Consider the following 25037-nt stretch of genomic DNA (forward strand, 5'->3'; position numbering starts at 1 on the left):
TTAATATTACCCTACATTGGTTTAACCTCAACAATTAAATAACATCCAAATAAGGAGGTTAAAGATTTTAACACTGGTTGACATTCAGTGTCATGCAAACAGACTTCTTATCACGGGCTTTTCGTTTTTTCTCCTTCTCCCCTACAGCCCCCCCCATCTGCTCCAGAGAGTTCACCAATCCTCCAGTGCAAATTTTGGGAGCACACAGAGGAGAGGAAGGTGAAGTCCTGTTGCACAAGTGGAGGTCCATTCCACTGGCAGAAAGGCACCATTGGATTTCACATATTGTATAAAACAAATTGAAAAGATGTTTTAAAACATGTATCTGCTTACCAACTCTGCTGTTTTCAGCAATAATAAAAGTACAAGTACTGGGGTTAAAAACTGGGGGGTTGTCATTATCATCCTCAATTCGGATTATATGTACAAGTGGTATCTCTGGAGTGTAGCCATCTAATGTCCTAGCATAGCATATGATCTGTACAAAAAAGAGGAAATACCTATGTAAACATAGTTGCTTTCCTTGTAATGCATCACTGTTTTCCACTAAAAAGACAAGCAAACAAGCCAGCATTTATGTTCTTATACTTTTAACAGTGATAGATTGACAGTGAGATTTACTTTTTGCATTTTACCAGTAACAGAACTGCTGTAGAATTTTTAAACTCAAAGAGCATTTCTGTGTTTCATCAGCATAAAAAATCTGAAGTTTTTACTTGATACGTTCTTTTTCACTGTCAAAATTCTACATCATTAACAGTTTCATCTATCAGACAGAGAATTTCATTCACTACCTCAGAAGAAGCTCTGATTAGTGTAAGGATGAGAGTGCTGATCCTACCATTCCAATCCAAATATTCAAGATGAACAAAGTGGCAATGAATACTATTGATCCATTGTTTAAATCACACCATTTTATACATGAACAGACAGCATAACAATGCATTTGACTGCATATTTTAATTTTAAAAATCAACAAATTTAGAAGTCTTACCTGAAATTCTACATACTCTTCCCGATCTATTGGGCAAGTAACAAAGAGATTTCCTGTTTCACGCTCAATGTAAAAATAATTTTGTGGTGGTTGGTCAACACCAGGACCACTTATAGAATAGGTGATGTTGTATTTTTCAGCTGTATCAGAAGACAACTATATAAAGAGAATGATGTATGAAACAGAAGTGAAACACCATAACTGCATATCCTATATCTCAGAACTCAAGTATAAAGCTGTCTCATTTTCAGGCACCCAAATTAATTCAGACTCCTGTAGAACATGAAAAATATCTGAGCATTTAAAATTCTTCATAGTATATACATGAGAGAAATTTGGAACACACTTTTCAACTTTGAGATCATAAGCACACTTACTTGCAAGTAAGCCCTCTTTGTTTTAATAGAACTGATTTTCAAGCAACTATGTTTAGGATCATTCCATCTGATACAAATTACTCTCTGGTACAGCTTTTCCCAACCTTGGGGTCCCCAGATGTTGCTGGACTACAGTTCCCATAATTCCTGACATTGGTCATGCTGGCTGGGGTTGATGGAAGTTGTAGTCCAGCAACATATGAGGACTCAAAGGTTGGTAAAAGCTGCTGGTACTTTAATTGCTGATATTGCAATTCTTTTGTCAAATCTCACTGTACATGCTAGCACTATTGTTATCCCTTCCCAAAATTCCAGTGAAGGTTGCAACAAGACTACTCTGCAAATCCCATTCTGCCCTAATCCATGCTGCAAAGAGGAACTTGGCAGATTGTCATAATTTCTTGTTCTGTTATATCTCAATATTTATAAATCAGAAGATGAGGTTTGTAGTTAGCATCGTAGCAACATTTAATATTATCTTGGGCTTCTGGAATACGAGTTGCATTATTTCTCTAACCTAGAGCAACAAGATGTATTCTGCCTACACTGGAAGATTTCTTTCTCAGAAGGTAAACTTGCTCAAAATGCTAAAGTGAAAGTGTAATCAGGCTTCCTTAGTAAAAGTTACCTGCTGAATTTGCATCGGGAAAGGTCCCAGTGAGTTTTCCATTATAATGGTTGGAACAGGAGCCCACCTTCGTTTACTTCGTCTAAGAACAGTTTCTCCTGTTTTATGAGTCTGGGTTTAGGAGACAGAAACAAGCAAACACACAATCAGTAATATATTCCAGTAATTCCTTACTTCTCCCTCTCTCCTGTAGTTCATTGTACCTGTTAGCTTTCCCCAGAATTTCATCACAGTATCCATCTGATTTTTCTTCTTGAATTGTTATAACAATCTGCTATAACATTGTGAGTTCTTCAACCCTGTACAACTGTTTTCAGATTTCCATTGCTCAATGTTCATTAGGTTTCCCACTGCCCCAAATATGCTTCTTTTCTGAGATTTTAGTGCCCTTGATAAGTTTCAGCCCTTATCTTTACCTGAAGTGAGTGCTAAAATTATAGAATAAAACAAATTATTCTGCTGACAGCTATCTTTCAGTTACTCCTCCTGCTCTCTAATACATAATGTATTGTAAACATATCAACACACTGCAAGTACTCTGATCTTACTTATTTTCATTGCCTGCTGCTTGCTTGTAGGCACTAGGAAAGTCTCAGTGCAGTACTGTTATGCCAAGTATTTTGTTTTATTAGATCTTGACTAGGAACTGGATCTAGCCAGTGGGTCAGTTCTTGGATTCACCCACCCGTGAATCACCTGACTATGATACTATGACAGCATGTGACCTATTTTCCCTTTGTGGTGCAGCAAGCTGTGCTACAAAGGAAAATCCAAGCCCAGACATATGGGTCTTGAAGTTACTCCCAATCAGCTGGTAGGCACTGACTTCAAGCTCCACTTTCTGCAGGGGTGGCTGCACTACTGAGGTCCCCATAGAAAACTCAGTAGCACAGCCAATGCTAGCCAGCTTGAAGTCAAGGCTTATCACCTGATTGCCTGTGATAGTAAGTCTCCCTTGCCAATAAGCAATCAGGAGCACACTTTAAGGTGTCCGGCTGTGCATTGGAAGTCACATCTTCACTTGTCCCTCACCTCTTGCCACATATGAAATCAGGTGTGCAGCAGATCAGCATGGTTTGGGGAAAATGGCCTCATAGCCAAACTGGGACCGGAGGTTCCCCATCCCAACATTAGATACTAGCAAGAAAAGTGAAGGATGAGATGCAAGGCTACTGCTTTCAATGGCAGTTACATGGCTCACATAACACCTAGTTTCAATCTAAATACTTTGATGCAGGATTTATAGTCCCTCTGAAGTCAATGGGATTATATGGGTTTTAATACAAGTCCTTAATACATTTTCATGTGAACCAGGAAGATAGCGATAGTTGTTTTAATGACAATACCTATAACTTTAATAGCTACGTTTGCCTACTGAGGAAGGTAACTGAAATGTACTTTGATATAAAAAAGCTTGATATAAATGAATGTCACCTTTTTGGGATGTGATAGCAAATTAACATGTATTTTCTTTTGCTGATGATCTTGCATGTCCTTAAGCAATATCATAAAAGTTTTCTTCTCCGAAGACAAAGAAACAACATTTGTTGTATACACAGAACCATCTTCTAGAACCAAGAAGTCAGGATCACTTGAACTGATCAGGTCAGAAGTCCTAAGGCATTGTCTCAGATTTACTGTAAAAAGAAAAATGTAAAAACTGTCAAGCAAGAAACAAAGTTGCAAAGATTAACTTCTAATTTTGCTTCCTAAAACTGTTAATTAGGTGGTTATACTTGCAAGGTCAGAATAATGTCTCTGTAGCGCTGTCATGGCATAATTTGTGACATTGCACCGGAGACAAAATCAGGTCTGCCCTACTCATTTATTTAACAGCACAGTATATTTTAGGATAAGATTATTTTCATATAAGCTTTTGCATAATTAATAATGCTTGCTTTAAACCTTCACCTAAATCTAGCTCCATAGATTTTAAAATCTGTGTAACAAATTTTAAAAGTAGCTTCATTTAATGAAAATTAACCTATTTGTAATGGGTGGGAAATTGACAAGGGGCAGCACAGACACACATAGTTTGCCTGTACATTGTCATAAATGGTGTACATCTTATTTCAAAAACAACTTGATACTCTAGTATGAATTTGATAAGCTGATCTTATCTACCTAGAGTCTCCACAATGGGGCAGACTATGAATCCAACTAGGAATGATTAAATGAACAAATGAATAATCTGGTTACAGATGAGAATGAGACCCAAAATCCAAAAAAACTTTTTAGTTTGTTAGTTGGTGACAGCAGAGGTTTGTTTAGAGTCAGTAATAAAATACATTTGCTTATGCCCCCATGCTTAAGATACTAAGGCTGCAATCCTAAGGCTCCAGAGGAGGGCAACCAGAGGTGGTTTATCAGCTTCATCAGTGAGGGCAGAGAAGCCCTCTTGCAGTCCTCTGTCCTTTTCTGATGTTGGGTTTGTTTCTGTGTGCATTTAGTGTTTAAACCTTTTCCTCCCTAGGGAACGGGGCAGGGATGTCAGAGGACCAGGAAGGCATTGCATCCTTCAGATCTAAAGGTGGTGTTCAATGAAGCAGCTGCGCTAGCACAAGGATTAGCACTAGTGCAACAGTACTTTCCCCCCTCTCCTCACCCCTATGTGCACCCTGTACCATCCCCAAATCTGCTCTGTAGGATTGGAGAAAACCCCAGAACAGTTTAGAGGGTGCATGAGAAGAAGAGAGGGGATAACATTCCATTGTGCAAGGAGAAAACCTTGCACTCATGAAATCTCATCCTCAGCACTACATTGTATAGCACCCTAAGGCTTCCCCTGGTCTGCTACGGACATTATCCCTATTGGGCCCCAGTGATGTTGGAGCTCCAACACTGGTAGCGCAAAAGCTATGGACGTTTCCATGGTGGTGTGGAGGGGGAATCCGACACGAAGTCTCTCCAAGGTCAAAGTTCTTTCTCCACCTTCAAAAATGGAGATCTGATGCTTCCTGTGGTTTTTAAGACACCCTCCCATGGACTGTATGATTGCAGGGTAACAGCACAATCCAATGCATATTATTTATTTGGAAGTAACCCCATTCACTTCAATGACACTTACTTCCTATTAAGTGTGTTCAAGATTGCAGTAGTAGGTTTCATGCTTATGGTCTAGCTATGAGTAAGTCCTGTTGAACACAGTGGTGCTCACTTCCAAAACAATATGCATTTGGATTGCACTATAAATGTGGGGGGGGGAGAGAGAAAATAAAACAGATAACATCAGTGTAAAAACAACAAAAAGGAGATTCTAGTAATTATTTCTTACCTCTGCCAATTAATGCTCCTGCCTCTAGTTTGGAAGGCACATTAAAAGTCACTTTCTTGCAAGCTTCACAAAGTAAACTTAGTACCTAAGGAGAAAAGGGATCCAAGTTACATTTGTTGCTCTTTTTGTAAATAAGAAAGAATAAACAACAGGCATAAATATAATAGAACAGTATAGCCTTTATATATGCATTAGATTTTCCCAATTGCAGTCATATTAAGGAATATCAAATACACCACTGTTCTTCAGCCTTTGGTCCCCAGCCCAGCCAATGATCAAGGATGATGGGAGTTGTAGTCCAACAACATCTGGAGACCCAAGGTTGAAGAACAGTGAACTATGCCCCTCTCATTTCCAGGTTCCGCCAGTATTCAATAACAGTTCCTAAGCCTTCATACTGTTTGATATTGGTATGAGAAAAGAAGGATTTGGTATTTTTTGACACAACGACATCTAGGCCATATTGCACTGTTACGTACACAACATGTGTTTTAATATGCTTACATTAAGTTCATAAAACTTTCTCTGGTCAGCAAACCAGGAAAAATGGCACATGTTAATTAATGTATTCCCCCAGAAAATGAAACACTGATCACATGGTACATATCAGGTGGCTGGGTTTACAGAAAGTTTTGGCAAGCAGATGAAAAGAATGTTTTATGCTGCAAAGTACAAACACCAATGCCCCTTCCTCTTCAGCAGGAACTGCTGGTATGGTAATGAAAAGCACTAATTCTTGAATAGTGCTTTTTGAGGACAGCATTTGATTGTAATGGGTATTGATTTTGAGCTCAAAGTTTGTTGTTCTAATTTGGTCATGTTCTTGCCACTATACCACTGATTTAGCTTTGAAGGCAAGGAGAAAAATCACTAAATGGGAATAGGTGCATGCCGAGTTGCCATCTTGACAGCTTGGGCAACCAAATATAATTACAAGATGCCCAGGAACCCAGCAAAAACAACATGATGTTTCTCTAGAAAGTCTTTAAGTTGAAACAACTGACAGAAAATAATAGGTGTGAGCTGAAGCTGAATGAGTCTATAGCTAGAATGAACTATGGGAATCAGTATAGAGAACTGTGGGAATCAGTGAGATTTCAAAAGGTTCCACAGAATACACAGTTGATTAGGTTGGGAGTTTTCTTACTACATCATAAAAGTTGTGGAATGAACAATGTCCATGATACAATACCTTTCATTATTCATGGACTGCCACATCATGTGGAAGTTGGATAATCCAATAGCAAGCTATTTATTTACTGTATAAACATAGTTACAGGCCACCTGTTTGGATATTACCCCTACAAGGTGCCGTACTTTAAAATATACCACAAGAATCAAGTCAGTTGTGAAAGTTGTCATTTGTCAAGTCAGTATAAAAACTGCAACTTGGGCCAGACAAACTACACATTAATCATAATAAAACATTTCCAATAAGCAAGACAGAACATTTTAAGATAGTTTAATAACTTAAAACAGTAGTAAGAAAAGAAAAGGCACCTGAAAACAGTATGGCATTAAGACCCATTTAAACACTTAAACATTTAAATATGGGGTCAGTTGCCATTTGGTAGGGAGAGAGTTCAAAACCCAGGGGCCACCATAGAAAAGGCCCTATCATTCATGCCCACCAATCATCTCAATCTCATTGGTAGGCCTACAAGCAAGGCCTTTAAGGCAGATCACAATGCCCAGGCAGGCTTGCATGGTTGCAGGCGATCCTTCAGATAACCAGGTCTTAAATTGTTTCAAGGCTTTGTCAAAACATTCACTTTGAATTGGACCAGGAAAAGCACTAGTAACCAGTGCAACTGGTAGAGAATCTGTGTCACATGTTCTGTTTGCCAACCCCCATCCAAGACAGCACATTCTACACTAGCTGAAGTTTCCAGACAAACTTCAAAGTTAGCCCCACAGAGAACACACTACCATAGTCTAGTCTAGAGGTCAGCAGCACATGAGTAATTGAGCTTGGTCTGACTGCTCTAAGTAGAGTTGCAGCTGGTATGTTAGCCTAAACTAGTAAAAAGCCACTAAGCCACCTGAACTTCTGTAGATAGTGTTAAGTCCAGAAAAAGCACCAAACTACACACTTGGTCCTTCAGAGGGAATGCAACCCCATCTAAGACTGATCACACACTTCCATCCAGGTTAGCCAAATCCCACCCACAGCACCTTTATCTTATATGGTTTAAATCCCAAGACACACTACTGCCCCAGGTAAATGAAGAGGTATTACTGAACCAATGTTATTCAGTGACAGAATTAAATATTTACTGCAACAACTGGAATTATGTACAAATACTAGAATTAAAAAAGTCCAAACAGCAAATATGGTGCACATTTCAGTAGCAAACAGCACAAAAAGTTGCATATGGCATATAGTGGCGGTTCAAATGTTTCTGAACTGAGGCTATGTACCTATGTACAGCTGAAGTGTGATATATTCCAATGCACAATCTAATTTTCTTCAGCACAGCTTTCCAGAATTGTACATTATGAAGCCCATAATCTAGTCTGGAGCAGATCAATATCCTATAGATTTGCAGCACAGAAGTGTAGTCTGCTTCCAATGACGTGGAAGAAAGCACTTACAGAACATTCAGTGCCTTTGAGCATTCCACCTTCAGGTGTTTAATACGTGGGTAAGAATATGAATTTCTTGTCCAGCACCAACACTAGATACCCTATGCAACTACTGGGAATCTCAGTTCAGCATCAGGATGCAAGCCTCCCCTTCAACAAAAGTGCATACGAATGATCTTTGTTTGAGAAATGTACAATCACAAAGTACAGCCCTTCAATATTATATATAGTGAAGGGCTTTCTCTAGTTATCTTTCATTAAACTACATAACAAATGTCCTATAAAACATCTAGAGGTTATCTACATGCAGGCAGCCATGTTCTAGAAAATATGAAGATACAGCACTGCAATTAATTTTTACAGAGAAAAGAGTCACACCGAGAATACTCTCTTGAGGGTCACCTTTCTTCTGTTTAGGACACCTAGAAAAGTCAAAGCTAATGTGAACATGTAGTGCACATTTCTTCTAAAAGGTCTGTATGAATATTGCTCCTTAATCCAAAATTATAAAAGGTTCTGACAATTCCATATTTCATAAGCCTTTCCAGGTTAAAAGAAAAACAGCAAACCATCAGATGATCTCGTCTCAGGAAGATTTTGTGAGCTAGAGTTTACAACTGAATCATGTGATCAATAGTAGAATGATGTCTGCAGAAACTATATTGAATATTTGAGGGTCAAGAACACTGATAGTGCATTTCAGAAGCCTGCAGACATGTCAAAGCAATGGGATGATACACTAGATTCTTAAAGTCTAATCCAGATATGATTTGTATGTAATCCAGGTAGGTATGGATTACTATTGATAGTCTTCAACAAATCTGGGTATACATGTTCCTACCAGACTCAGTGACAGAGAATATGATTGATATTATCTGGTCCTATAGCTTTTTTTACCAGGCAAGTGTAGCACTGTGCTTAACACTTAAGTAAAAAGACAGATTGATCCTTATCAACAAGACAAATACAAATTGAGGAAGCTTCTGCCCTAAATTTGGCAGGCAAGAATTCAGCTTTATAATTAAGAGTGAAACACCTAAGAAGGTTCATGACATCCTTTCCACTGATACTATTTTGATATCAGTAGCCTCTGCTTTACTGGAGCTACAAAGGAAAGGTTTGGTATTACTCGATGCATCTCTGTGGGGATTTCATTTGATCAGAAAAGGTTCCTTTAACAGCTCTAATGCAACCTCTTCAGAGCTATATAACAAGGCATAACATTGGAGGCAGCCAGATTGTGGGCTTCAAGGAAAGAAATACTCACCTATAGGGACTTTTTTTCAGTCCACCATTTACCACAGGAGCATGGGGTGATTTTTCACACCCATTCTTTTCATGGCCTCTCTCCACACAGACCCTGCCCTCAGTGGGAAACCTGCATGTGCTCAAATGACAGCATCTAAGGCATCAAATTGGATTAAGTCCATAAGGCCAAACAGAGAAACATAAAAAGATAGGTGTAACACGATTTGGCAGCTGAGGCACAAAAGGACACTATTGGATAAATGGAATACCTATGGAGTCACAGGATATCTGAATGCATCTGGTGCTACAGTAAGATTTAGCTATACAATTATTATTATTGATTAGATTTTTATCCAACCCTTCCTCCCAAAGGATCACAGGGTGAATGATCAATAATGATAATTCACATGGAACTAGGAACTAGGAAGCGTGTTAGGGTGTAGGAAGGAGGGAAGCAATATAACACTCCATTATCAAGTGACTAAAAAGAGAAAATGAAATAATTAAAGATATTTCAGTAGATTTTCTAACACAAGTACCTTGGAGAATAATCTGTAATTATATATATTATACAGCCACAAGAGTGGCTGTATACTATTGTCAGCATGGATTTTTCACATTCCGCAATGTTAAATTGAAAATACCCTCATGCCATTCTGATGCTTCCCATAAGCTCAATTAAAAACAAAACCTTCATCTTCTGCAGTTTAAAAGTTAAAAAAATATCTGGCTGATTTTTAATTAATTTAAGAAATCTTACCTGGAAGTCTATTATAATGTTGGGCATGCTCAGTAAGAACTAACTAACTTTTTGAAATCAGTGGGATTTACTCCTGTGCAATCATGCTTAGGATAGGTGAAACTGACCTGGGGGAGGGGCAGGGAGGGGATGAGGAGGGCAGGAAGGGGAGGGGGAGGGAGGGGAGGGAAGGAGATTGGATGGGTGGGTACTGGGCAGAGGGGAAGCCCCTTTCCTTTCCAAAAGGAAAACATTGTGAACAATATCATTCTTTTTCAGGGTTTCCCCCGCATTTTTATTCTACAGCAGGCACATGTAGTCTCCCACCCAAATTTAAACCAAAGCTGTCCCTGGCCACACTCACACCAGACCTTTATTTCACTTTAGACAGTCATGTCTTCCCCCAAAGAATCCTGGGAAGTGTAGTTTGTGAAGGGTGCTAAGAGGAGACTCCTATTCCCCTGACGGAGCTCCAGTGGCCAGAGTGGTTTAACAGTCAGCCACTCTGATTGAAGCTCTGTGAGAACAGGGCATCTCCTAGCAACTCTCAGTACCCTTTGCTAACTACACTTCCCGGGATTCTTTGGGAGAAGTAATGACTGTCTAAAGTGAAATAAAGGTCTGGCCCAAAATAGAAATAGAGCATAACCTCCAGTTTGAAACACAAAAGGCTGTCTTCACCATCATATGACATTGACCAAGAAAAAGGTTTGAAATTAATAAAAATAAATTTGACACAGATTTCTAGGATGAATAATGAGATAAATATAATTTTCCAGGTTAGATGATCTGTAGAAACAGTAGTAACACAGAAAAGAAGCAAAGTAAGAAGAACACCAACAAACATAATAAATGTAATTCTCCATCTTTGGGGATGGCAGGTGTTGCCACCACTCACCATATGCTCAGAGGCACATGTTACCAAATTCTTCCAAGCTACACAGCAAGTGGATTGGACTGTGAAAAACCAACCCAAATGGTGTTTGCATTTTGACAAATTTGTAGAGCAGATTAATATCTCAGAGAGGAGGTCAGGTCTCCTGCTCCCCTAATATATTCACTATAGCTGCCCAATTTCTCTGCTTTTGAACGTTTGATAGAAATATCTGTTGGCTATAGGTACATTCTTAAACCATAAGGTTTTTTGCCTATTAATGAATATATATTTACTTAAGACCAGTTACTAAGTTAATTGTAAAATAAACTGTTATTTAAAAACAAGAGAATTAACATTATTTCTAAATTCCAATTCCACAGTGAGTTTCGTACTTTTACATTAGTCTAGTGATGTGAAATTGCTTCATTATTACTACTCTGGAGTAGGTGGGTCATGACTGTTGCAAAGTATTGTTAATTGCATTAAGAATGGTTTTGGAATTACAGGAGTGGCAATAAATTCAGCATGGGTAATCTGAAGAGAATATCTCATGTCAAGCAATAACCACAATTAAAATTAGTACAGAGTAGTCTTACTAAAGTCAATCAAATTCCACAATAAAGCATTTCAGACATGCAGCAGAGTTCCATTCTTCTGGCTATTTTTAGAGATTAAGGATAAATAATAAAAAGTAAATAGCAGTGCAATCTTTACTGTAAACCGCCCAGAGAGCTTCGGCTATGGCGCGGTATACAAATACAATAAATAAATAAATGTGTCTTCTTAGAATTGAAGTCCCATTGAGTTCCATGGGATGTGCTCAGAGGTGTGTATAGGATTGCAGTCTAAAAATCACTGTGGATTTTATTAGCATATTGTATTTTATTAAAGAAACAGCTGCTATAGCACAGTGGGGAGGAGAGCCTGGCTGGGAGTCCAGAGTCTGAGTTCAAATCCCCACTCGTGTCTCCTGGGTGTCAAGGGCCAGCTAAAGATCACCCCCACAGTGAGTGGCTCAGGGGTTACGTGCCCTGCCACCTGTGCAGCCATGCACAAGCTGCATAGTCCCAAGGAGCCCAGTTGCCCCCCAGCTGGCAGTTGCGGACAAGGAAGGGGCTGGCTTGTGCAGCTGTGGCAAGCTGAGCAGGCCCTAGCCAGCTGGGGAGGACTAGCCTCAGGGAAGCAATGGTAAACCCCCTCTGAATACCGCTTACCATGAAAACCCTATACATAGGGTAGCCACAAATCGGGATCTACTTGAAAGCAGTCCATTTCCATTTTCATTTTATTAACATCACTTGCTGGTAACATGTAATGCTTTCACAGTAGTTTAAATACATATAAACATTCTATTACCCTTCCCAATTCTACCCTAAAGCAAATACTTCAGCTCAGAATTTTATTTGTATAGCTCTTTTTTTGATCCAAACAATGGTACAAACATCTTCTGAAGCATTTTCACTTTAGAACAGTGGAACTGTATCCAATAATATAGGCTTTCTTTGTTTTTTCAAGTATCGGAAAAACATATATATTATGTTTTATATTTTTTATATATATTTATATATTTTACAATTAATATATATATTAAAAATATTGAAAAAGTATTGAAAAAACTATATATATTGTAATGAGAGCATTATAAAAAAAGAGAATTGGGAGGTATGTGTTAATCCTTTGGTTTCAATGTGATACAGGCATATTATCACCCTGTTCCCAAGTACTGTGTTTGAAAACAAGGTACACTGATGTCAGTAGGCCTCACTTACAAGTGAAGGGTTAAGTAGGAAGAGTGTATCTTCTACACTGCACCATTAATTGGAAGAAGTAGATTCCATTGAAATAAATAGGAAACACGGTCAACTAATTCAACTACAATAGGAGCATAAGCAGTATCAGATATCACCAAAAATACACAAATTATTGCTGTTAAGTATGCTTAATAGTGTTGCAGAACACCATCAGTAGCAGAGTATGATAAAGATAAAAAAGTGGAAAAAGTCCACTAAGCTTATCTGCAAAAGAGAAGCAAAATCAATCATTTAGGAAATTAAATTACTTCCTATTGCAGGCTACATATGTAGAGCTAAAAGGACCACATGCACCAAAGAATTCTACGCAGAGCTTGGAAAAGTTACTTTTTTGAACTACAACTCCCATCAGCCCAATCTAGTGGCCATGCTGGCTGGGGCTGATGGGAGTTGTAGTTCAAAAAAGTAACTTTTCCAAGCTCTGCGCACTGGCAACAAATGCATCAGCTTTTGCCCCCATGTAAGACCCAATGAATAGGATTTTGCTGGATCTGTAGAGTGCACTCACTGTCTGTTTTTATTTTAAACATTCCTGTATCAAGACAGAATAATTCCCTATTTTAATATATATTTATATTGTACAGACTGCCTACAAAGAGAGCATAATCTCATCGGTGCAACAGGAAACAGTCAAAGCACTTCACATCTATATTTTTAATTCTTAACATTTTTTAATTTTTAACACTGGGTATATTTTGGCAGTTGTATTTCAAATGATTATAGGACGCCCTTGGTTTACACTCGCGCGCGCGTGCGTGTGTGTGTGTGTGTGTGTGTGTGTGTGTGAGAGAGAGAGAGAGAGAGAGAGAGAGAGAGAGAGAAATGCCTTTAACAGAAATGGCAGTTTCACCATCATTTACATTATCTAAAGCAGTTAAGGTAAAGTGTGTGTGGTTGGTAGGTGGGAGAGAATGTGTAACATCAATCGATAATATTATTACTAATGTATTGAAGGTAAAGGGCGAGTAAATTACTTGCTGCTGGAGACAGACCTCTGATAAATGTGCACACTTGCTAAATTAATCTAAGAAAGGAGCAGCACACTGGTGGTGCTCTTGTATGGATCATAGGTTTAGGTTGCCAACACTGTGATTTAATTAACCTTCAGCACAATCATTTATGTTTTATCAAAATTAATCCAGAGTTCCACGGGACTTAGTCTGAAACAACTATGCACAGGATCTCTGTCTTGACTCCTAAATTTCCCTGACAAAGAAACGTGTGTGAGAGAAAGGATGTACTCATTACATTTCAAAATTCCCAACAGAACTTCAATACAGTAATGTACTGAGAGTTTATTCACTACCCTCTGGATGTGGTCTAGAGTTTCCACAGAAAGGCAGGACTATTGGTCATAAAAGATTAGGAGCTCAGATTTCAACCAGCATGTATATGGCTGCAAAATCACTACTTTTCACAGATTTTTTTAAAAACGATGTTCACACTGTTAATCATGTTATAATTTCCCATGTCTTTATTATTTATAATAGTGAACACTGGGTTGGATCGAGAGAAATTAAGGCAAAGTAGACCTACTGAAACCAGTGAGACAAGTTAGTCATGACTTCAATTCATACTCAAGTCATACTTCAATGGATCTATGCCAAGCATGCCTAAATCTGGATCCAATCCATCATTTGTATCTGAGAATGGGTTGCTAACTTACACTGTATATGAGTCTTTGTTTTAGCAGATGACCATTAATTTGGGCAGCTTTAAAGGGGATTAGACAATTTCAAGAAGGATATAGCTATCAGTGGCAACTAGTCATGATGTCTATGTACTCCTTCAGTATTGGGTAAGGTATACCTCTGTATATCAGTTGCTGGGGGCTGGAGTGAAGAGGGCTATTATGCCCATGTCCTGTTTGTGGGCTTCCCATAGGTGCATCTGGTTGGCCACTGTGAGAACAGGATACTAGACTAGAAAGGACTTTGGCCTGATCCAAACTAGTACTCCTTATGTCCTTAGATGGCACCTTAGAATTATTATTTATAGCATGTAAATAAATTTCACTTCAGTAACAGTGTGCCACAGCAGCTATTTTCTACAAGAATGACATGGAAATTTCTCTCAGATCCCGCATTTGCTTACAGCCTCATTGTAAAAAGAAACCCCTTGGCTACAGAAACTAAACTCCAAGATCAACAATTATTTACTGGTAGCAAATGGCTGACAGTGAAAAAAGTGGATAAGGAAAAAATCAGCTCATTTGAAATGTGGTGTTGGAGAGCTTTGCAGATATCATGGACCACGAAAAAGACAAATAATTGGGTGTTAGAACAAATTAAACCAGAACTATCAATAGAAGCTAAAATGATGAAACTGAGGTTATCATACTTTGGACACATCATGAGAAAACATGATTCACTAGAAAAGACAATTATGCTGGGAAAAACAAAAGGGAGTCAAAAAAGAGGAAAACCAAACAAGAGATGGATTGATTCCATAATGGAAGCCACAGACCTGAGCTTACAAGATCTGAAAAGGGTGGTTTATAACAGATGCTATTGAAGGTTGCTGATTCATAGGGTCGCCATAAGTTGAAATCGACTTGAAGGCACATAACAACAACAAGCAACAGCTGGTATAGCACAGTGGGGAGGACAGCCTGGCTGGGAGTCCAGAGTTTGTAGTTCACATCCCCACTCGTGTCTCCTGGGTATAAAGGGCCAGCTAAAGATCACCCCCACCGTGAGTGGCTCAGGGGTTATGTGCCCTGCCATCTGTGCAGCCGTGTGCAAGCTGCATAGTCCCAAGGAGCCCAGTTGCCCCCCAGCTGGCAGTTGCGGACAAGGAAGGGGCTGGCTTCACAGGGAGGCAATGGTAAATCCCCTCTGAATACCATGAAAACCCTATTCATAGGGTAGCCATAAGTCGGGATTGACTGTTGACAGCAGTCCATTTCCATTTTTTTCAACAACAACAAGCAAATCACTAAAGAAATTCAGCCTATACTAGAGAAATGTCATAAAAACAGAGATTGTTCTCCTGTCACTAGAGCAGAGGTTCCCAAACTGTGGTCTGGGGATCACCAGTGGTCTGCGAGCTTCATTCAGGTGGTCCACTGCATGTCCACATGAAATATCTATACTGATTTTTAATTACATTTTATTGTTTCTTTTATTTCCTATATTGTATTTATGGTATTACAGTTTGAATTCTATGGAATGCAAATTGTAACACAATAAAATATGAAATATAAAAGAAGCAATAAAAATACAATGAAAAATCATACAGCATCTAGCACAGAACATTACAATTGCTACAACAGGCAGGAATTTCAAGTGGGGGGGAGAGAGTTTGGGAACCACTGCTTTAGATCTCATTCCATTCTGGCAAATATCTTCCCAGTTCTAATGCTGAGATCTAAGCACTAAGTACACAGATTAACCATCTCGCAGATATACGTAGTCAATTCTAAACCACCATATTTCCTTTTCGAAGCGGGGAGGGGAAGGATTGACCATCCCAGGAAAGACGGACAAATCGAGGTCACAAGTTAATTGGGGTTTGGCAAAACCCGCAAAATCCAAATGCCACTTGTTTCAAGGCGCGTCTCCTATTTTAAGACTCCCACATTATATCCCATCGCGTCCCAGCGCCTAAAAAAACCAAAGAATATCCCAGGGCGAAACTGCCATCCTAAACGCTCTGAACTCACGGTGTATGGCCGCTTTTTGAAAAACACAACTGAACTCACTTCCGAGGAAACATGCACAAGTCTGTCCTTTCAAAAAGGCAGCCAGCCACATTCTCCCGTCGCCGAAGCCTGATGAAAAGTCTCCTCCCTCCCACTTTTAAAAGCCTCAGAGCTTCGCAACTTCTCTCCGTAGTTTTCCCCCTTCACCCCTAACCATTTTTTCTCTCTGCGAATAAGCGTGTGGGGAAGGAAGGGAGGGAGGGAAGCTTTTCCCAACTTGAAGCAGTTATAATAAGCATAAGAACTTTTTGAAATAAAGGATTTTTTTCAATGTGTACAACGACCATATAAAGAGTTCGAAGTTTCTTTTCTCTCCTTTTTTCCCAAAAGAGGCGTCCCTTAATTTTAGATTGGTGCTGCCGACTCCATGCCACAGCAGCTCCCGCACAAGAACACGCCGCATGTCCTCCAGGCCAACAACACTTAAACTTCGACCCATATAGGTCCACTTTGTGGCCATTACCTCCTGCTGCTGCTGCTGCAGACTTCCCGCTTTGAGAAGGCTCTGATAACTTCTGTCTCTCTCTCACTGCCATCTACCCCTTCCTTCCTTCTTTCCTTCGCTCTCCCAAAGGCGCGACTCCCACTCCCAAGACCCTACTCACCAGGAGGCCGACGAGGACCTGGAGGCAGGCGGCTCTGCACAGGCCACCTCTGTCCCTTGGTCGTGCTATCGAGGCCATGTTTCAGCCGGTTGCGGGTTTTATTGGGGGTGGGGGCGCAAGAAGGTGGGCTCGGCGGGAAACGTGTCTGGCCGGTAGCGGCAGTTCCGCGCGAAGGCGCGACGAGAGGCTGGCGACGGCGACCAGGTGAGTCTCAGGTTGCCCGCCTGTCTCAGCAGCGGCAGTAGTTGCAAGGGTGGCAGCGGTGATAGTGGATTAGCAGGAGGAGGTGACTTTTGTTTTCACCTCTCTCGCTCGCTCCTTTTTTTTTTTTTTGTTAACTCAGGCTCCTGTTGTCTCCTCCCGTCGGCAGGAGGACTTGGCTCATAGCAAGGGTGGGGCAACACGGAGGGAGGAGAGTTTACCTCAGTGGCTCCTCTGAGCGAGCACTTTTAATTAGGTTTTCTTTTTTTCTTTCCCCTTCCTTTCTTTCTTTATACTTGGCCAGGGAGTGGAGCAGGGATCCTCCCTAGTTGGCCCCAGTCCCGCCCCTGTGCTGGGCAGATACGAGATGTGCTGAGGATTATACACGCCTTCCCCAGCTGCTTCGCCACTGACTGTACACAGGGAAAGAGATTCGCACACGGGGAGGGCGAAGGTAGGAGGCGGGCTGCGTAACTTCAGTCTTCAGGTTGCGTTTGAAGTCCAGGGCTGGCTCTTTCAGACAAGCCCTGGCTGCTTTCAGCAACGTCTATGTGACACCGACGGAGCCTGTTCACCGACTGGCTCCCCTTCCCACGCGCAGCACACCTCAGGAGTTCTGTTGTGTGCGGTTGTTTTTTTAACTGCTTCTGAAGGGGAGGAGAAAGGCCCTACGGAGTCTAGGTTTCGCTTTTCTAGACCGATTTTAAATCGTTTTATTCCCCTCTCGCTTTCTGCTTTCACACACGAAAGCGAGATCCTCCAAACCGTACTTTTTTTCTCACATTGGGTGGTGCACAGGCTTGTTAAGCATCCACTGTACCTAGTTAATATTGGATTACCAATAATAGCATTTATAGAATGAACAGTAGTTCTAACCAGACATACTATCAAAACAACATCATAAAAAACTATGTCTTAAGAACATAAACATAAGAACATAAGAAGAGCCTGCTGGATCAGGCCAGTGGCCCATCTAGTCCAGCATCCTGTTCTCACAGTGGCCAACCAGGTGCCTGGGGGAAGCCCGCAAGCAGGACCCGAGTCTTGTATTAAACTAAGTCCTACTCACCCATTAATTCACCTAATTTCGGTTGGTGCACTCGATTCAGACCCTGCTCTTCAGCATCATTTTTGAGTGTGCGTGTGATTTATCCAGAATTTTGAATTGACAAGAATGTTAATACAGTGAGGGTTGCCAGATTCCTTCAGTTTGGGCTGTGTGAATGCATGTGACCCTCTTTTTAGAAGATGTTGTCCCTTCCCTATCATCACAGCCCTGGCAAACAGTAGAAATTCTTTACTGCAGAACAGGATGGCCAGTATTTTTGCACCCAATGGCTCAGGCCCTAATTTATTCATGCACTCCCTCAGGGAACACTGTCATAGCATTCAGGAGAGTTGGTGTCATTTCCCCTTAAAAGCTTAGGACTCAGAAGAGCTATTAAAAGCCCCTTAAAAGCTTAGGAGAAGAATTCATGGCTGCAGAACGAGGAAGTGATTTCTCCAGGGGCTTATCCAAACGGAGTGGGATAATCCACGGTTTCCATATTCGGTTTGTCATCTGATAGTCCTCACTTTGCCTTTTAGTTCGCTCTTTCCCAATTAAAAAAAATGCTTTTTTGCACCCGCACACGTAGCGGTAAGATCCTTACATTCTTTTCGCTTTTTCCAAGCTCAGCCTCTAAAACCTCCCCCTATCAACCAATTGGTCAGCAAAAAAATGACGTGTGCTCCTCTCCCCTTTGCAACGAAGCACAATATGGCTGTAAAGGAGTTCTCGCTGCGGAAGGAAAGGGAGGAGGGGGGGTGACACATTTCTTGCTTTTTTGGAGAATTAAGTGCAATTGCCAGCGTGTGTATCTCCTTAAATATCCATAAAGGCAGAAAAGCATACATTCGTTTAAGCATAATATCGCAAATAGGAACAAGAAAGGGGCTGCTGCTCGGTTTCACGCCTGCCTCAGGAAAGCTTTGTCAATTTCATTCTCTATGGTTCTCCAGTCTCTAAGGAGATACACACGCTGGCAATTGCACTTATTTCTCCAAGGTGTCTCAAGGTGCCTATATGCGAATAATTACTGCATTTTGGTTGGCTTGTTTTGCGATATTTTGCAAAAGCGACTGTATGCTTTTCTACCCTTACGCAAAAGCAACTGCTCCTCTCCCTTTTCCTTAAACACACGCTGGAGTTTATTGTTTTTAAACACACAGAGAGAGCGAGAGAGAGCAAACAGGTCTTTGCAGGAGTGGCGGGGCGGGGGAGGGGAGGCGGGGAGGCTAAAGCCACTGAAGCAGGTTAAGACATGGCACCAAACGAATAAAGTATATCACGCCGAGGTAAAACGAATTCCCTCCACTGTTTGCAGCTTGAGACCAGCTGTGCCTGCCAGCTTTCCCCAAGTGAAGGCAAGCCCGCCTAGGAGCGAACGCGAGGGGTGGGCTGCCCGCCACTCCCTTCGGGACAACTGATAAAATTTGGGGAGGGGAGGCGAGCTGAGGCGGTGGCGGCCGTGTGATAGGCTTTTGCCAGCAAAATGATTTGAAACAAAAACCCCAGCAGGTAGAATGAAATTGACAAAGCTTTCCAGAGGCAGGCGTGAAACCAACAGAAGCCCCTTTCTGGCTTGCTGTGCATTGCAGATCTCACCCAGAGCAGCCGCCCAGTTTGCAGGCTGGCAAAAAATAAAATGCATCTGCGCAGTAGTTGCAGAACCCCCCCCCAACACCCCACCATTGCGATGATTGGTTCATTTCCCGTGCTTATTCTCGCACATGCTCAAAGGTGCAGATACGTGATTGGCTGGAATGAGGAGAAGGGGCAAGAAGAAACACCCAAGAACCGCCCATCAGCTGTAAAGTCCACGGTATTGCATCCTATCTCCTGAAGGCACAGTGGATGATTCCTGATTTTAAACAGCAAATTGCATTTTTGCCGGTATTGCAAGGAGCGGATTTAACCCGCGAAAATGCGTAACAGCGCGAGATGTCATTTGGACGACCGAAAAATAATGAACACACATAGCGGGCGTGTCACACATTTTGCAGTCGTCTGGATGAGCCCCAGTATGCAGGTGACAAATCCATGAAAGGAATAAGTCAGGAAAATCAAAATAGGGAAGGTTGCGGGAATGCAGCAGAACCAGCCAGGACAGAGAGATGTGGGTCACAGCAGCAGGTAGAGATGAAGGTTCAGGGATTTGCTGTGCTGATCAGCTATGATAAAGCCAACATTGTGGTAATGCTTATACATCATGTAAAGGGCCAGATGCTTCCTGTGAATTCTCCATTAGTCATCTGTGTTTCAAAACATTCCAGCTGCAGAGCCCTCCTTACAGTTTGGGTTTGAAATGCCAAAGTGCCACTTAGTTTGAGATGATCTTATTTACAACCCTGTTAGCACAAAACAAAACCAAGGAACCATACTAATTTGGCTGAAATGGGAGAAAGAGTAATGCCTATAGATAAATTGAGCACATTCTTCTTGAATCCTAAAGCTGCTCGTAAGCTTTGGATGCAATCCTATGTGCATTTATATCCAAGTACATAGGACTGGGCTAAATGCGCAGGTGTTTATTTTTAACCTAAAGAGCTTCTGTAAAATTGTTTCCATGATTTTTGCTTACTCCAGTGTATATATTTAATGAAAACAATCAGAAATATTAGCCTGCAACAGAGCAGTTGGAAGTGTTAGCGTTCCACATGTTTGCAACGAATTACAAACACAGGAATTAGAAAAATTCTGCCTTAGTCCTCAATATATATATATTATTTGATTTATATCCCACCCTTCCTCCCAGCAAATAATCCCATATTTGATTAACAGGTGGAAAGTTCATTTTTAAAACAGTTCATATTTTATCATATCATATCATATATATAATAGTTATATATAATAATTCATATAAATTCATATTTAAAACAGCATGCTGAAGTTATAACAAGTGGACTGTAACTTGTCATCAGGGTGGAACTTGACACCTTGTGAACATTTTGGTTGGGCTGTCATCTACCTTTGAAAAATGTTCCGGACTTAGACTGCAATCCAATACATGTCTACTCAGAATCTACAGAATCTTCAATACATGTTCTACACTTTATTGAGGGGAAACACCCTACTATTGTGGCAATCATATATCAAAGAAATGGAAAGCTTTTTAATCTCAGTAGGCTGAAAGCAAAAAGTAAGGTAATGTCAACCTCTGTTGTACAACTTCAATATGCCAATGATAATGTAGTTTCCTCACATTCAGAGAAAGATCTTCAAACTATCCTAAATGTCTTTGCAGAACCATATGGAAAGCTTGGGCTCTCACTTAATATCAAAAAAACCAAAGTGCTTCATCAACAGGTGCGTACTAGTCTTTTCATCAGGATTTGGTGATGAGAGAATGTGGCTGGCTGCCTTTTTGAAAGGACAGACTTGTCCATGTTTACTCAGAACTAGTCCCTCTGTAGCACCATCAATCCAGCTTAATGGTGTGACGCTGGAGAATGTTGATCACTTTCCCTATCTTGGCAGCCATCTCTCTGTAAAAGCTGACATCAGTGCAGAAATTCAACATCGTCTGAGCTCTGCCAGTGCTGCATTCTCCCAAATGAAGCTTAGGGTGTTCAAGGATTCACAGGGAGACCAAAATGGTTATTTACAAAGCCATTGTACTACCAACCTTACTGTACGCCTGTGAAACATGGAGCATTTATAATTGCCACTCCCATCTTGAAAGATTCCACCAATGCTGCCTCCGGAAAATTCTGCAAATTATTTGGGAAGACAGATGGACTAATGTTAGCATTTTGGAAGAAGCAAAGACTACCAGTGTTGAAACAATGATTATTCAACATCAGCTTCACTGGACTGGCCATGCTGTTCAAATGCCTGATCACCGTCTTCCAAAGCAGCTACTTTACTCCCAACTTAAGGATGGAAAATGGAATATTGGTGGACAGCAAAAGAGGTTTAAAGATGTTCTTAAAGCTAATCTAAAAAAAGGTAAAATGAACATCGAGAACTGGGAAGTCTTGACCCATGAGTGTCCCAGTTGGAGGTCAGCTATTATCAAAGGTGCTATGGACTTTGAAAAAGCATGAGTACAGGGTGAAAGGGACAAACAAACTAAGTGAAAGGCACGTCAAGCAAATCCTTTGTCTTCCATCTGGAAACCTATGTCCTCACTGTGGGAGGCTGTGTAGATCTAGAATTGGCCTCCACAATCACTTACGGACCCACCGTTAAAGACCTTATCTTGGAAGACAATCTTACTCGGCCACGAGTGATCGCCAATGAAAAACACCATATATAATACCTGCTTTAAATAATTCTGCAGCAAGTATAAATAATTGGACAATGGACAACAGGTACTGTACCCTCATGACTAAGTACTGCTCTAAAAGATATATACAAGTTGGTGATTATGTCCATCCAGTCATCACCACTATTTTTTAAGGTTTATTAATCTTCCAGTAAGCTGTGCGTAGAGATAGCAGAATTAAGGAAAACTAAGAGAAAGAATTGTAATGTGGTCGTAGGAGAGTCCCAGTGATGATATGTGTGCAAAGAAGCCTTAGGCTATACTGGATGTAGCATCTAAAGTATTTGGGTATTTATTTTATTTATATATATTTTATCATCTTTGTTTTTATTTTTGGTCTAGTCCTTTGCAAGGTTTTGTTCAAAGTTTCCCTTTTATTTAGGATAAATATCAGAATCATTCAAAATGAAGAATGTATAAATACGGTCCTGCCTAAGAAAGTAACACTTATTTATTTGTTTAGTTATGGTTATCCCATAAATGTGGATGACACACAGTTTGCCTTTTGCTGTGAGAATATAATTACACATAATAACCTATATCATTTAGTCCTTATTCATACTATTGGCCTTATGACTGAGTAGACCATCACTTGACACAGTGATTTTATAGCACATTGTTTTTTTCTGGTCATGATGAACCACACAAGGATATTCACATTCCATGATTGTTGCAGTTCTATTGTGCTCTCTATTATTTTCAATCCATTTCCATTTTCATTTAAGAATTACTGATGGAATAAAATTTGTATACATGTTGTATTTGAACATATTTTTGTCGTTGTAAGTGCCATTATAATATTTTAATATGTTATTTTTCCTGTAGCTTGTACACCTCTTGATTCTATACATATATTTCAAGGTATTGTTGCATTGCATATTGCGTGTAACTGTGGTCAGTGCTTGAAAAGTAAATCTTTCATAATTGTTCTCCTATAACAATAAATTAAGAATATATATTATAGGCATCTCAGAGTAATCACTGAAAGTTATCTGTCTTATATTTTCACATTTATAATATTTTTTGGAAACCACTTAGAGGTTTTTTACAATCAAGTGGTATCTACATTTTGATAAATAAATAAATAATGATGAAAGAGCTAACAGTGCAATCCTATACTCAGACATTGAGTTCAATGGAGCTTACTGACCGGAAAGTGGGTCTAGGCTTGTAGCCTAAAAGTCTGTCAGATGCAACCTCTGCTACAAGAAATTACCAACCATAGTTGGTACTGGTAACATAGCAGCTCCTGCATCCATGATTCCTGGGGAAAAGAGGGTGTAACAGGAAGTAAAGTTGCAAGAGAACAAGAGCTCATGTGCTGTAGTACCTAAACTGCTGGATTTTAATGTGGGAAACCCCACAATAACATCCTGGCTTGGATAGGAAATTCACTTGGTGGCCTTCGGTAAACCATCATCTTCTAGTTTTAACTACCTCTGATTCTTATTAGGTTCTGAACAAAGATAAATAAACATGACAAAAAGAAGTGAGTACTATAATGACAGTCTGGCACTGTGGTAGTTTCATATAGTGGTTGCTGTGTTAATTGTTTGGACTAGCAATAGAAACACTTAGCTCTCTCTATCTGGAAGCATTAAATGTATGTGTAAAGTGGTGCTGAATAAATTATGGAGTAGGGAGACTGATGTAGTTTGTGTAATCTCATTTTTAACTCTTCTTTAGACCCCTCCTCTGAGTACTCTTGTATTCTAAACAAAGTGTGGCATGAATAAAAGTCAGACCTGGGCCTACTTGTCACAAACATCAGATGGGCTGATGAACCTCTACCTGAAGACTCTCTCTCTTCAGACTAACAGTAGGGTCTCACACAACTGAAAGCTCCTTCATACACAAAAAATCCACAAATATACAAGAATAGATGTAGGGAGATGGCTAAGCTAGATCCCTTACCCCTTCATTTTCTATGTACAAGACATTTCTGTGTATGGAAAAGAATTCATTTATAAAGTGGTATATTCCATCCAGGCACAAGCTTGTCACTACTGCTTATGTAGTTTGAGAGTACTGGGCCTCGTTTGAAATATGAAGACAGTACCCTTTTTGTCACAGCAAAAAGATCCCAACTACTTTTACTGTCATCTCTTTTGCCATAGATTGGGGCCATATTAATACATATGTCTATCTGCCTTTTATAGGCTGCTATCACAATTATGCAATATTTTGAAAAGATACAAGACAGGCAGGCTACACAGGTATATTAGTCCGAATAGTAGTTTCCTCTAGTAGATAAAACAATGAAACTACTGAACAAAATCAATTCTGCACACAAATCACACATCTGTTTGGGGGGCAAAAGAGTGCTTTGAGTGTGGAAACTCACACCCCACTTTTAGGGTTTCATATGCTGTAATTGTTGCTGGGTAAGGCACACATCACTGAACAGCTCTGATTCCAATCATCATGTTTTCCTACTCAAAACAGTCAGTCCAAGAGGGAAAGCCTCAAATTCAGCAACAGGAAAGCAGCACTAAATGTGCTTTACATGGGAGAAGATTGCAATGTCTGTATACATTTCTATCAGGGTTTAAGTTTGGGCAATTAATAAATTATATATAAAGTGCATGAACATTGCCCTAAATATCTTAAGGCATCCCAAGAACTACACTTGGGATAGTATTTCCAGTATGGGAGGGACAATTCAGAGCCATGTTCCTGGAGGGC

The 25037-nt window shown here is 40.2% G+C and overlaps 1 protein-coding gene across 2 annotated transcripts in view; it reads right to left on the reverse strand.

The window, feature by feature from the left end:
• LOC133370813 (desmocollin-2-like) overlaps positions 1-17350 on the reverse strand; it is a 39627-nt gene extending 22277 nt beyond the window's left edge. Inside the window, exons 1-6 of one of the 2 annotated variants that reach the window (XM_061597680.1) lie at positions 16843-17347; positions 5274-5358; positions 3434-3636; positions 2000-2110; positions 995-1150; positions 334-478 (exon numbers count right to left, since the gene is read on the reverse strand). In XM_061597680.1, the coding sequence (XP_061453664.1) occupies positions 334-478; positions 995-1150; positions 2000-2110; positions 3434-3636; positions 5274-5358; positions 16843-16920 (778 nt within the window). In that variant the 5' untranslated portion in view covers positions 16921-17347. Of the gene's footprint in view, positions 1-333; positions 479-994; positions 1151-1999; positions 2111-3433; positions 3637-5273; positions 5359-16842 lie in introns of both variants that reach the window. The other variant, XM_061597687.1, reaches the window with a different exon arrangement.
• Positions 17351-25037: the final 7687 nt, after the last annotated feature.

Source organism: Rhineura floridana, chromosome 1, assembly GCF_030035675.1.
Source record: "Rhineura floridana isolate rRhiFlo1 chromosome 1, rRhiFlo1.hap2, whole genome shotgun sequence".
NCBI classification, from domain to species: Eukaryota; Metazoa; Chordata; class Lepidosauria; order Squamata; family Rhineuridae; genus Rhineura; species Rhineura floridana.